Raw genomic sequence first — 12,659 nt, forward strand, 5'->3', positions numbered from 1 at the left:
GAAATCCGAATATACACTCCGAAAACGGAAAGGAAAAACTCCTATCACATGTGAGAGGAGATGTTGAATTCAAAGATGTAGACTAGTTATCCAGTAAGGCCCGAAATTCTTATTCTTCATCGATTCAATCTTAAAGTTCAAGCAGGAAAGATGGTAGGCCTTGTTGGAGGCAGTGGTTCGGGCAAGTCAACAATCATCTTGTTGATCGAAAGCTTTTACGACCCCATCAATAGAGACATTCTCTTGGATGGACACAATATAAAGAAACTTCAGCTTAAATGGTTGAGATCCCAAATGGGACTGGTTAATCAAGAGCCGATTCTCTTTGCAACATCCACAAAAGAAAACATTCTCTCTGGTAAAGAAGGAGTATCGATGGAGCTCGTTGTTCAGGCGGCGAAGGCCGTGAATGCGCACGATTTCATTGCGAAGTTGCCTAATGGATATGAAACTGAAGCAAGTCCTAGTATATTGTAACCTCTTTTACCCAACCTAAAGGGAAAAGGTTAGATCCGATAGGCTCATCGTCTTGCTTTCCCAAATCGAATCTCAAAATACATTGAAATTTTCCCTCGTATTTATTGTAATCAAATATTCAATATAACCAAAATAAATTTACAATAATAAAAAACATAAAACGAGCATTTATAAAATCTAAAGTTTAAGTCACTAAACCCTAAACCTCAAACAACGTTTAAATCCAATGTCCCAAAATATTTAACATATTAAACTTTTTCCAAATAAAAGAATAGGAAGTAATATCATAAAATCAAATAAATGTCATACTGTGAAAATACTGAAAAATTGAATAAGACTGAACTCCAAGTACCGGTTGGCCTAACCTGAGAATCTGAAACAGAGAAACTAAGGGGGTGTAAGCTATAAAGCTTAGTGTGTCTCTAAAGTGCAATTAAACATATGTCACAACACAACCCGAAACAAAAGTAATAATCATATTTCGAATCAATCAACAGTCGCAAATAATACATCTCAAGACATCCTACAATCCGATTCAACAAAATATTCACAATCCGATTAAATATGCAATGAATGTGCACCCAAACTCCTTGCACCATCTGAAGATTAGGTTTCTCAGAACCACTCGAACTACTAACACCATCCGAAGTGGGATCCACCACAAAGGCAGAGGTCACTGAATTCTAATTAACATTCACCCCGTCGAGTGAATGCACTGAACTTCCCTTATCAAAATTCGACCCGATATGATATGCAAATGACACATATTCAATATCCGATCCGAATAACACATACTTGAACACCACATATCTGAATTCCAATATGATCTGAATGGGAATGCAATTACATGATTCCAAAGTCCGAACACAAAGCATAATCTGAATCCGATAAATATCACATGTTACATAACATAATTTTCTGAATTCCAACTAATACAACAATATCAAAGAATAATCATGCTCGAAACCAATTTCCAAACAACATGCTTAATCGAATTATATTTAAAGCAACATAACACATAACAATCAAGCTCACAATCAATTCCAAACAATCAAACAATTTAACACAAAACAAATATAACACCGGAAAGAGACACACCTCGACAAATATTCTAACCACGATTAACATCTCCCACGATCGACTCGATTAGTGGGTCTAATCGGATCAGTTCCTACATAATGATAATAGTAATTATCTATCTAATTTATCAACAAATCCGAATCTAATTTAACACAGAACGTGGTTTTCTCTTATCCTTCAAGATCTGACCAGATGATCTTCAGAGGGTTGAACCTCGAAATAGAGGCGGGTAAAACGATGGCGCTCGTGGGCAAAGTGGATCCATGAAATCCACCATTATCGGGCTGATTGAAAGATTTTATGACCCGCAAAGTGGATCCGTATTCATCGATGGACACGACATCAAGAGCTATGACTTGAGGAAATTGAGGTAGCGTATTGCATTGGTGGCTCAAGAGCCCACTCTTTTTGCAGATACTATCCGGCAAAACATCGCTTATGGTCAAGAGGAAGCTGACGAAGCTGAACTAAGGAGAGCTGCAAGGCTAGCCAATGCTCATGAATTTATAAGGTATTCACTAATAAATAAATATAGTCGGTTAATTAGCTATCAATGCATTTTTATTGACGTGATAGGTCTTATGTGTTAAAATATTGACATAACATCTATTACGGGTTTAAAGTTATATGGTGCGAGTCACATGTCTAAAGTGTTGGCATAACACATCACATGTATCCAAAATGATGACATGATATATGTCACATGTCTAAAATAATGATTTGACATGCTGTATGTATGATATAACACATGTCGTGTGTTAAAAATGATGATGTAACACAAATTACGTATCTAAATTAATGATATAATAAATATCAAATGTCCAAATGTGATATATATCACTTCATCGCTTTAGATACATGATATGTGTCCGTCATCATTTTATACATGTTGCATGTGTAACATTATCGTTTTAGACATAAAGTATGTATCACACTATCATTTTCGACACATGACATGCATAACATTATTACTTTGAACATATGACATTAGTACTTTGACATATAAGACTTACCAAGCCAACTTTTTCACACATAAGACTTTGTTCATTTGATTCTTAGTCAATTAACGGTTTTTTATCTAATCAAGTGATATATTGTCCTATAATAAAACGTTGAGATCTAAATACTTAAAAATTAAGAATAAGAGCTAAAATAAATATTAACCTCAAATAAGTATGTATGGAGTATGCCATTTAGAAGCATGCATTTATGTGATGCAGTGCCATGAAAGATGGATAAGAGACACACTGTGGTGAAAGAGGAGCTAAGCTATCGGGAGGGCAGAAGCAAAGTATAGCGTTGGCTCGAGCCATATTAAAGAACCCGATGATCCTTCTCCTCGACGAGGCAACCAGTGCACTCGACAGTGAATTGGAGAGTCTAGTCCACAAGGCATTGGAGAAGATGATGGTTCGGTGTACATGCGTCGTCATGGCTCATCGATTGTCGACGATACAAAAGCCCGATTCAATTGCCGTGATCAAGAACGGGAAGGTGGTCGAACAAGGGTCGCATTCCGGTCTCTTGGGCATGGGTCGGGCCAGGGCTTATTACTCTTTGATCAAGCTTCAAAATGGTCAGTATCCTTACAGATGAACACCATTGTAGAGAAAAAGGTTGTATTGGAATTGTTTGTCTTTTGATTATGAATGAAATGGGGTTTCAACATTGATAACACATTAGATAATAATTTATATATTATTTATATAATATTATATTTCATTTGAATAATGGATATAATAAGATCTCATATATTATTATTTAATTGAAAAAGTAAAAGTACATTTTATAAAGTTGATTTAATTTTTAAAAAATACTTTGAAAGTGGAACATACAATAATCGTGGAGGAAAATGTAACTTTTGGTGCAAAATCAAAGAGTGTACATCATTTTAAGCACTGTTAGCTTATTATATCAAATCATAAGTCGTCATGCATGATGGAATCTCATTGGAAATTAGTGATATCGTAATGAACACCCAACTATAAAGTTAGTATCGAAATGACCACTATTTATTATTAAAAATAATTATTTGTAAGAAAGTTTCAAATTAAAAATAACAAACATTGTAAGAAAATGCATATATATATATAATTTAAAATTATTAAAAATAATTATATAAAAAAGTTAATTTAAAAAATATGAAATTTGTTAAACTCATTTGTTTTTTTTTTAAACCTTTCATTGACTAATAATTTATTTATCAAAAAATTATTTAGGTAGTCATTCAAGTAGTTTATCATATAATTTATTTATTAAAATATTATATTTTTGTGTATATTTAAAACGAAATATATACAAGGTTTGTCAAACAAGTAACAAATATTGGGCTTGCCTCAATGGTTGAGATGTACCCTCCTTGTGCCCAAGGTCTTAGATAGGGATGGCAACGGGGCGGTTTCGGGCCGAGGATTGGTCTCCATCCCGTTTAAAAAACTCGTACACGTCACCGCGGTTATTCGTTTAAATAACCGTTTACCTTAGATGGTTATTTTTCACCGCGGGGATCCCCGTTACCGTTTAAATAACCCTTTATATATTTTTTTAATTTAAATTAAATTTATTAATATTATGTATATATATATATATATATATAATTACTTTTAATATTTACCGGGGTGGGATTACCAAACCCGTCCCTATCCCCGTTTAAAAAATTCAGTTTTCCCCCGTCCCCTTTTATCATCCCCGAACCCGACCCGTTTAATTCGATTTTCGATTTTTCCCGAGGGGTTTGGTTTTTTTGCCATCCCTAGTCTTTGAGGATTAATTCCTTGGCAACAAATACTTTACTTATGTTTGTTTTTCACGTCGCGCATCCTAATTGAAGGGTTAATTTTCTGAATTTAATTAAAATAAGAACTAAATTAATACAATATATAAGTATTGAGGATCAAATATGTAATTATACAATTTTTTTATTAACTCTCACGTCATCCTTCCGTTAGATTTTAACGGCTAATGACTATATCAAACCCAATTAAATAGTTCAATAGTTATATTGATGCAAATTTGAAAATAATGGTCATTTTTATACCAACTCTATAGTTGGGTGGTTTTCCAAGTAGTTTACCATTGTTTACATCATTAAACTTTTAATTTTTATTAATTATAATATTAAACAATTATATCAATGAACCATTAAACCGTTAACGATATGATGATGTGGCTGACGACTGCTGACTTGACTAATGGTTACCGATGTAAACACTTCGCCAAAATGATGTCATTTTAATTTAACTGATAACGGTTTAGTGATATAATTAAAATCAAAATCAAAATTTAATGCTATAATTATTAAAATTAAAATTTCTATAGTAGAAACGATATAACACCTAAAATTCGATAATATTTATGTCATCTTCATTATTGCTAGTGTAGTTCAGAAATTTCAAGTAGAATTGACAATTCCATTTAATGAAAATATTATTTAAAATGTTTATAAATGTATAATTATACATGTATATATTAAGATTAAGAATAAAGTTTTATTTATGGGTATTTTCTGTTAGTTGTGAAGGATATTTTTTTAATAATTAAAGGGATTATAAGATAGTATCATTCATAATTTTTTAATTAAATAATAATATATTAAAAATAATATTTTTATTTTATCATCGAAGTAAGTTGATAGGTTCTGGTCATAGAATGTTTATGTGTTAAACCTTGTTTTGATTCCATCAAGAATAATTTTTTATATAAAAAAACCTTTCTTTTAAGAAAAGTAATGTATACACAAATCATCCTTAATTATAAGACATTATTTTGTTTAGTTCTCAAACTATTAAAAGTATACAAATGTCATATGACTATTCAAATGTTATAAACTCGTCATTTTCTGCTTATAAATTGATAACCTTTTGAATTGGACGTTAATTTATTTGACTGAGATATGTTAAAATCATATTATGATGATGTCTATTGACATTGTCATTGCTTTCAAGTATCGGCTCGACGACATAATGTTTCAAGCATTGACAGGACGACATAATGTTTCAAGTATTGGCACGACGATATAATGTAAATAGCGAATCGATCCATAAAATACAACTCAAACAGTTTTGGGATCACATTTTATTATATCAATCAACATGTTAATGTTATGTTCATAAATCACCCATTTTTAACAGAAAAATGAGTTTAGAACATATAAATAGTCATGTGATCATTTTTGTAATTTTTAATAATAGATAAACTTATTAAAACAACACCCTATAATCATGAGACCGTTTTATTAACTTTTAATCGTAATTTTTTTTAACAAAACAACACGTTATAGTTAAGGATATTTGAGTTGACCAGGCCTAATATGTTTAGATGGGAAACATAGGGAATAGTCACATTTGGCATTTGGGTTTGAAAAATCATTATTCCTTATGCTTTTGAATGCCTATTGGTTGATGCAGCCACTTGACTTCCTTACCCAAGTACAGTTCACACTCTCCTGGTTGAAATTGTTAATTATATGAGATATATTTAATTAAATGATGTAAAATTAGTTTAAAATATTCAATAATATTTTTAATTCATAAAATATATTTCATCATTATTATTTTCGTAACAATAAAATAGAAAAAAATTAAAGAATCGCTGTTATTTCTAAAGGTCACAGGTTTGAACACTAACGGTTGTAGCATGGTGATTGAGCGTTTATTTTTAAATGGTTTGAGAATATTTAGAACAAATATTATTTTGTAATCACTTTAACTTAATAAAAAAAAGAAATTAAACTCTAATAAAAAATCTGACATAAAATTTTATATTAAAAATATAAATTTAAAATATTAGAAGAGTGAAATTACAAATTTTTATGAAGTATGAAATTATATCAATGATGAAAAATACATAAATTATACGAAGATTTAAAATTTTTAAGGATGTGATAACACATCAATGCCCCTTGATCCATCTTTATTTTTATAACGATTAACAATATATTACATTCATTCAAATTAATTATGCTTATGATTAATTATGCTTATGAAAATAATAATCGTCAATTCTCCACAAATCAAAGTCTTTAAGTGAGTCTATCAACAGGGGTTGGTTAAAGTAGTAACCATATTGATTCTGTTTAAGTAAGGTTTCAGGTCGAGTCTTTGTGTATGCAGAAAATCCTTACTGGAAGACTCATCCACCAAAATTAGGTATGCGACGTGGGTCGATTCAAATGAGTTAAGACAAAACCTTAAAACTGAGAGCGCAAAAAAAAAAAAAAAATCTTCAAGTGAGTCTTACGAGAATCTCCCTCAACGAAGAACTAACGAAGAAGATTCCAAGTTTGCATACCGCTCTCTGGCCTTTGCTGGTTTTGGAGCTGTGGACGCGGTTTATCCACTCCAACTTTTTTCTCACTCCCCAACTGTAAAGCAACAACTTGGATGATGGGCCCCACTCCACTCAAGTCCCGGCCCAATCGTCATTTTCCTTTTCTCTTCTTTCTAAATATTTAAATTTAGTTTTAGTTATGGTCAAAAGAAATTGTTGTTATTCCTATAAGTCATAGGTTCAAGCATCAAGGACTGTAGTATGATGATTGAACATTTATTGTTAAATAGTTGAGAGTATCCCAATTGACAAAGCAAGGACTCTTGGGATTATGAGCTGGTCTCATGTCCTAGGTTTAAACCGCGCTGGTTGAGAATCCTGGAAAAAACGTACGGATAGAGTGGTGGATTCTTTAAGCCCTTCTGGAAGTTGTCTTGAAGGGTCGGGTTCTTTAGTCTGGCCTTGAGAGGTCATACGTTATAAATAAAATATAACATTGTGAATAGTAGGATTTTAAAATTAAAAAGAGATAAATTTAATGAGATGAAATGAGTATTTATTTACTATTTGTTTAATAATTACAAAGATGATTATAAATAAGGCAAGGTGGTATTGGGAGGTCCTACGTTATAAATAAAATATAACATTGTGAATAGTAGGATTTTAAAATTAAAAGTTGTCTTGTAGAGTCGGGTTTTTTAGTCTGGCCTTGAGAGGTCTTACGTTATAAATAAAATATAACATTGTGAATAGTAGGATTTTAAAATTAAAAAGAGATAAATTTAATGAGATGAAATGAGTATTTATTTACTATTTGTTTAATAATTACAAAGATGATTATAAATAAGGTAAGGTGACATTGGAAGGTCCTACGTTATAAATAAAATATAATATTGTGAATAGTAGAATTTTAAAATTAAAAAGAGATAAATTTAATGAGATGAAATGAGTATTTATTTACTATTTGTTTAATAATTACAAAGATGATTATAAATAAGGTAAGGTCAAACTTTTAGTTTATTTGAATTTTATCTGAATGTAATATCTCTTTAATCTTCATCTGATTTAATTCGAGTTTGTAAAGGTTATACTCAATTTGAAATTCGACTCAACTGTTAAGGTGAAATTTGATTTAACATGACTCGATCTAATCACATATATTATGAGGATAATATAGCAAGTATCCTTAAATATTTAATGATTAATTATATTAATGAGTCATGTATTTTAATCATAAACCGACACTCAACTCAATTTGATTTGATCTTATCCTGAAAGAATTTGATCCGACCTAAGCCTAATTCTTTTAAAAGAACCAACTCTAGAAAATCATTTGAATAAAAATCCATTAAATTCAAATCAAATACCTATCCTTATTTAATATTTATAAAAAAAATGATTTTTAAGAAAATAAACTATAAAATAAAAAAATAATATTTAAAATTATATATATAATATCAATATTAATAGTTTTAAGTGAAAATCTAAACAAAATTTAATTTTTAAAAATTCAAAAGAAATTTATCCGAGCTAATATAAATACTAATCTTTTTTTAACAATGATATAAATAATAAATTTTATATTCAAATAAAAAACAATAAATTCAAAGCAGTAATTTTTTCTAAATTACACTTCCTAATTTCACATCCGAATTCTAGGACAAACAGTACATTATAATTGCTCTCTAGTCCAAGTGGCATCAATTTATATATTTTCCCTCCCAAAAACTCTTTCTATATAAAAACCATCAAACCCAAGCTTCTACTTCACCAGCCTCTCTGGACCCAAAATTCTCTTCGTTTCTTCAACAAAAATAGCCCGACATGAAGGTTCGATCATGGCTACCCACACGCTCCCCCAAAAGCCCCTCGCAGTCACCGGGAGACAGCTCCTCCGACGATATCGGCAGCGCCGCCACGTCATCCTCTGGTTCTTCAAGTGACTCCACCGGCAGCAGTGTCCTCCATAGCAACCTCTCCCTCCAGACTCTGCCATCTGTCCCTTCGTTGGAAAATATTTTCCCGGAGACCTTAGGGATCTCCGCCTCTACTATCGGCGTTACTTCGATTAAGCCCCGACTGGAGCACTCGATTACCTGTATCGCGGTTCACGGTAACTTCTTGTACGCTGCTTCTAACGACGAAGTCAACGTCTACGATCGCGAGAGATTCGCTCTTCTTGACGTATACAAAAGCCATGGTTCATCCTCCGGTTCCGTCAAGTCCGTTGGTTTCTGTGACGGAAAAATCTTCACGGCTCACCAGGACTGTAAGATCCGTGTTTGGCAAATGGCCATGGCTAAGAAGCACAAGTTCATAACCGCTCTCCCTACCGTTAACGATCGTTTACGTCGTTTTGTCCTCCCGAAGAACTACGTCAACGTGCGCCGTCACGTCAAACGGCTGTGGATCGAGCATGCCGACGCCGTTACTGAGCTGGCGGTTAATAAAGGCCTGATCTACTCCGTTTCTTGGGATAAAACCTTGAAGATATGGCGCGCTTCTGATCTCCGCTGTTTACAGTCTATTAAAGCACACGACGATGCCATTAACGCCGTCACCGTCTCCGTTGACGGCACCGTTTACACAGGCTCCGCCGATAGACGGATCCGAGTGTGGACGAAACCGATAGGCGAGAAGCAATACTCATTGGTGGCGACATTGGAGAAGCACAAATCAGCGGTGAACGCGTTAGCTTTGAACGCCGACGGATCGGTGCTATTCTCCGGTGCATGCGACCGTTCGATTCTTGTTTGGGAGAGAGAGGATAGCGCCGGTTACATGGCGGTGACGGGAGCGTTGAGAGGACATGGGAAAGCGATACTGTGCTTAGTCAACGTCTCCGATTTGCTCATGAGTGGATCCGCTGATCAGACGGTCAGGATTTGGCAAAGCGGGGCGCAAGGGAAATATCGCTGTTTGGCGGTTTTGGAGGGTCACCTGAAGCCGGTAAAGTCGTTGACGGCGGTTAAGGATGACGACGTCGTTTCGATCATTAGCGGGAGCCTTGATGGCGAGATTAGAACGTGGAAGGTCTCGCTTTCGAAACCGAATAGTCCTTCGTCGACGACGGATATTTTAAAATGGAATTAGTGAAATAATTATAAGAAGTTAATCTTAATTACATCGTAAATGAAAAAAAAAAAATCAGAGGGGCACTGATTTGTTTATTCTCTTTTTAAATGGTTCTGTTTGCTTCACCAACCATTACCATCTGTTGGTTCTTTCTTATTATTTTATTTGTTGACTTTTTGGAGAACTGTTTCTTTTGTTTTATTCATAATATTTTTAGTTAAATAATTATTATATATATTAAAAATAATTAATCCTTGATCATGATATTATTTCTAGAAGTCTCGGGTTCGAACATCATCAACTGCAGCAGGAGTGATTCAACGTTCATTATCAAATGATTAAAAATATTTAGAATATATACTAATTTGTAATCACCTTAATTTAATAAAATGATAATAATAATTATCCTCGATCAATAATGCTAATATGTGTTATACCTTCATAATATCTATGGGAACCTTCGAACCTTTGTTAAATCAGATTTGTTCTTCACCTATTAAAATCTTTGATTAATTTATATTCTCTAAATACATTTCAATCAACTACAGAGAGTATAGATAAGAACTCTAATAAGTTAACGTGACTTAGAATTAAATTTATCAAGACCCTCTGTTTACAAATAATCATGATAATCTTATTACTTACACATACTAAATGTTGATGATCGTCCTCGATCACCCTCTTTCTTGTTATGACCCATTTCTTTTCTCGTCTAAATACCGACTAATGACAGTTCTCATCAATTATAATTTTTCGTTAAAATCAGAATGAGTGAATTACTGACAATCGATGAATCAAACTCGTTACATTAATATGAAATCTTAGGATACTTTATGCACTGTTACCCCTCCTAATTCAATGAGTACTCTTCGAGCACGTGCATGCATGCATGACTGTAGCTTGAAATTAGCTGACCAAGCCAAGGATCACGCGTCTTCGTCGACCACCCTATTCTCGTGATCCTAGACTGTACCCAGGTCATGTGTTCGTGATCACACGATAACAGTTACTTAATCCCAATCAATTCCCAGTAAATATCATTACCAGTTGCTTGTGATCCACGAAACAATAGAAAACAAATAGGTCAATGTCAAATGTCTCACTTTGGTTAGGCTAAAGTTTTGATTATTTTTTTTATCCTGGTGATGTCTTTTCCTTTGATCTATAATGTTAGTGGGTGTCGTTATCTTACCCTACAATTGTACCCTGGAAGTCTCTTCTCATGCTTTAACTTTGAACATCCACAATAATAATCTTATCTTCTTTTTCGTTCTTTGTTAAACATCTTATATAAAAATCAATAACTGCTAGATAAAAAAATGTTTTGACTTGAATAAATTATAAATAATTTAAGAATATTTAATTAATAGTTTCAGGATAAAGTACATAAATGGTCCCCAACTATATGATATTGTTTTATTGAGTTCATTGACTACTAAAAGCTATAAAATGATTCCTTAATTATAAGGAATTGCTTTATTGAGTCCATTGACTATTAAAAGTTACAAAAATAGTCATTCGACTATTCATTATGTTCCAAACTCATCATTTTTCGTTAAAAAACAACGAAAGTCTGAGTTGGACGTAAAACATGTTAATTGAGATATGATAATCGTTTGAGATTATGATATCAAATTTTATCATATCTCAGTCAACATGTTAAAGTATAGCTCAAATTGTCGTCAAATTTTTAATAGACGAGTTTTGAACATAATGAATAGTTAGATGACCATTTGTAACTTTTAATAGTCAAAATTTTCTTTTATGTACTTTACCCTAATTTTTAAGATAATAAATAATATAAAATTATTTACTTATTATATCATGTTGATATAATTCTTTTAAGTGTTTCATACAGATAATCATGACGATAAGAACGGATGAAACTAATCCTTTGATTTCAACTTCTACAGAGAAGAACAAAGCCTGTCGATTACTTTTACAGTACGATTCACTGTGTCCAAGTGCCAATGAAAAGCTAAGAAACCCATCGTGGAAGCTCCTTTTAGTGAAGATGAGGGACCAGACACTTGAGGTTAGAGATGATATAAGCAAGTTGGCAACTTGTACAATGGCGATAAAAGAGAAAAAAAAGCTAATGATGAGAGAGCTGCGTCAATAGTCATTCGTGTCCACGTCGAGATATATTATCAATAAAAATATAAAATATACGATAATTTAAAATTTTCATACGTATTCGAACAATCATTCAGGATATTAAAGCGATGGACAAAAATCAGCGGTCGCACGCATCATCTTCTTGATGGATACTGGTGTGTCTTACTCTTACTGGCAATTGGCAAATATATTATGATACAATAATATTGTTCCTTTGCTTGGGGCTTTTCTCTTTGTTGTTTTTCAGCTAAGATATGTGCATGGATGTGCTTTTTTTAAGATAAAAAATATGGAAATCTGGGTTGGACACACATATATATTATACACATAAAATGTGGGCATCATCAGCTTGGGACGTGGAGCTTCTTACGATCACTAAATCATGTGTATTACATCTTCTATTATAAATTCTCCCTCAATATCAAAATCATGCATAATAACCTGATTAAGGACTGAACTACAAAAGTGAATAACCAATTGACATGAAATGACGCAATATTGTGTGAATCGGAAAACCTAGGTTAATGAACTACAACAAAATAGGGTTTTAACGGTGTTTTCTTAATTTTATAATGATGTTTCTAAACGTCTCTAAAAACTATCTCAATACTAATAAAAATGTCGGTAAAGCAAATACCACA

At 32.6% G+C, this 12,659-nt stretch overlaps 1 protein-coding gene across 1 annotated transcript; it reads left to right on the forward strand.

Annotated features, from left to right (window-relative positions):
- The first annotated feature begins 8,578 nt into the window (after positions 1 to 8,578).
- Positions 8,579 to 9,922, forward strand: LOC120149417 (protein JINGUBANG-like). Its single transcript, XM_039162210.1, has one exon. It carries the CDS (start codon positions 8,650 to 8,652, stop codon positions 9,916 to 9,918), a length of 1,269 nt encoding a protein of 422 aa, XP_039018141.1. The 5' UTR covers positions 8,579 to 8,649; the 3' UTR covers positions 9,919 to 9,922.
- The last annotated feature ends 2,737 nt before the right edge of the window (positions 9,923 to 12,659 follow it).

The sequence above is a fragment of the Hibiscus syriacus genome, unplaced genomic scaffold (assembly GCF_006381635.1).
Source record: "Hibiscus syriacus cultivar Baekdansim isolate YM2019G1 unplaced genomic scaffold, ASM638163v2 tig00111005_pilon, whole genome shotgun sequence".
Taxonomy (NCBI): domain Eukaryota; kingdom Viridiplantae; phylum Streptophyta; class Magnoliopsida; order Malvales; family Malvaceae; genus Hibiscus; species Hibiscus syriacus.

Bases quoted from the DNA above. Each gene is read 5' to 3' on its own strand.
- LOC120149417 (XM_039162210.1), top strand. From the start codon at position 8,650: ATGAAGGTTCGATCATGGCTACCCACACGCTCCCCCAAAAGCCCCTCG.